The sequence below is a fragment of the Humulus lupulus genome, chromosome 5, assembly GCF_963169125.1.
Source record: "Humulus lupulus chromosome 5, drHumLupu1.1, whole genome shotgun sequence".
NCBI classification, from domain to species: Eukaryota; Viridiplantae; Streptophyta; class Magnoliopsida; order Rosales; family Cannabaceae; genus Humulus; species Humulus lupulus.
In genome coordinates, this window is record NC_084797.1 from 189571224 (window position 1) to 189573150 (window position 1927).

A 1927-nucleotide genomic window follows, 5' to 3' on the forward strand; every position below is an offset into this window, starting at 1 on the left:
TCAAGAGCTACTGTGAGCACTCGAACAACAGAAAAAGACCCTTTACAAAATAAGATCAAGTCATCTGCAAAGCATAAACTAAGAAGTTTGAGACTTTTACACATAGGATGAAACCTGAATACAGAATCTTGAGCTGCCAATTGAAAACTCCGAGTAAGATATTCCATGATTAAAACAAACAAAAGCGACGACATAGGATCCCCTTAACGCAGCCCCTTCTCACCCTTAAAACTGCCTTGAACCCTTCCATTCATAAGCAAGGAATACGATGTGTTTTTTAAGCATGTCATAATCCAGCCTATAAATCTCATAGGAAAACACAGAGACTTTAGGAGATCCTCAAGAAACCACCAGTCGATTGTGTCATACACTTTACTTAAGTAAATTTTAATGGCACATCTAGGCGAGGTAGAAGTTCTCCCATAATTCTTGATAAGATCTTGGAATATCAAGATATTATGAGCAATTGATCTACCTTGAACTAAAGCACCCTAATTTAGTTGAACCAGATCAGGAAGGACCATGGCCAAACGGGAACATAACAGCTTTGAAATACACTTGTAAATGGTAGAACAACAAGCAATTGTCCTGTAGTCCACAGCCCGAGAAGGATTGTCAGATTTATGGACTAAGGAAAGAGTAGTATTATGAAGCTCATCAGGAAAAATTCCTGAGGTTATGGCATAGTTTAGGGCTCAATACAATGGAGGAATGGAAGAGGTTATGGCATAGTTTACCTAAGCTTACTCTTCCTGCCACTTCTTGGGTTATCTTGGGAGATTTTAATGTCATATTTACTACTAAGGATAGATATGGAGGTAAACCTATGTCCAAATTAGAATTGTTGGATTCTTCTCAGTGGCTTGCTGGGAATCAAGTGGATTCGCTTAAAAGTACTGGTTCTTTTTTTACTTGGACTAATGATCAAGATGGGCCTGCTCGTATCTACTCTAAGATAGACCATGTCTTTGCTAATGAGGATTGGCTGGATTTTTTTCCTAACTCAACAACTATTTTTCGTTGGGAAACTGTCTTTGACCATTGCTCCTGTACTGTTTCTACTATGGCCATGGAGAATCTGGGAGTTAAGCTGTTTCAGTTTTATAACTTTTGGACAGATCATAAAGATTTCAAAGAGGTGGCTTTGAATAGTTGGAGGAAGCCGATTAATGGGACTGGTTTGAAGGCTATCTATTTGAAGACTATGCGGCTGAAACATAAATTGAAGAGATTTAATAAGGACCATATTGGAGACATAGGAGTGCAATATCATGTGGCAAAGGATCAATACCAGGAAGCTCTATTCCAAGCTCAGAAACATCCCCGAGACCTTCATTTTCAAGAGAAAGCCAAGGCTGCTGCTGAAGCTTTCACTACTCAGGAGCAAATGTATCATAGCTTCTTTGATCAAAGAAGCAAAATTACTTGGTTAAGGAAGGGTGATATGAATACCTCTTATTTTCATGCTTGTTTAAAAAAGCGTAAGGAAGAGAATAGAATTGCTACTTACATACCTGAACATGGTAGGGTGGTTGATAACTTTCCTGATGTGGTTTCTCATTTTTTGGATCACTTTAGAAGCTTTATGGGTAGTCCTAGTTCAGCTACTAAGAAGATAAATATGCAATGTCTGGAGATGGGAACCAAACATTCGATTGACCAGTATCATAATCTTTTGAAACCTTTCTCTCACACGGAAATTTGAGATGCAGTTTTTAGCATTCCCATCATCAAATCCCCGGGTGCACATGGGTTTGGTTCTGCTTTTTTCAAGGTTTTATGGCTGGATATTGGTGGTGAAATATGTAGAGCAGTTGGACATTTCTTTGAGTAATAGCTATATTGTTGTAATTTAAATTTGTTTATTATTTATTAATGAAAGTTGGTTGAAACAACCAAAAGCCCCGTCAAAACGGGATATTTCTCA

At 38.0% G+C, this 1927-nt stretch overlaps 1 protein-coding gene across 1 annotated transcript; it reads left to right on the plus strand.

Moving 5' to 3' along the window:
- Window positions 1-703: 703 nt before the first annotated feature.
- Window positions 704-1705, plus strand: LOC133779783 (uncharacterized). Its single transcript, XM_062219695.1, has one exon. The coding sequence runs from the start codon at window positions 704-706 to the stop codon at window positions 1703-1705; it is 1002 nt and encodes a 333-aa protein (XP_062075679.1).
- The last annotated feature ends 222 nt before the right edge of the window (window positions 1706-1927 follow it).

Bases quoted from the DNA above. Each gene is read 5' to 3' on its own strand.
- LOC133779783 (XM_062219695.1), top strand. From the start codon at position 704: ATGGAGGAATGGAAGAGGTTATGGCATAGTTTACCTAAGCTTACTCTT.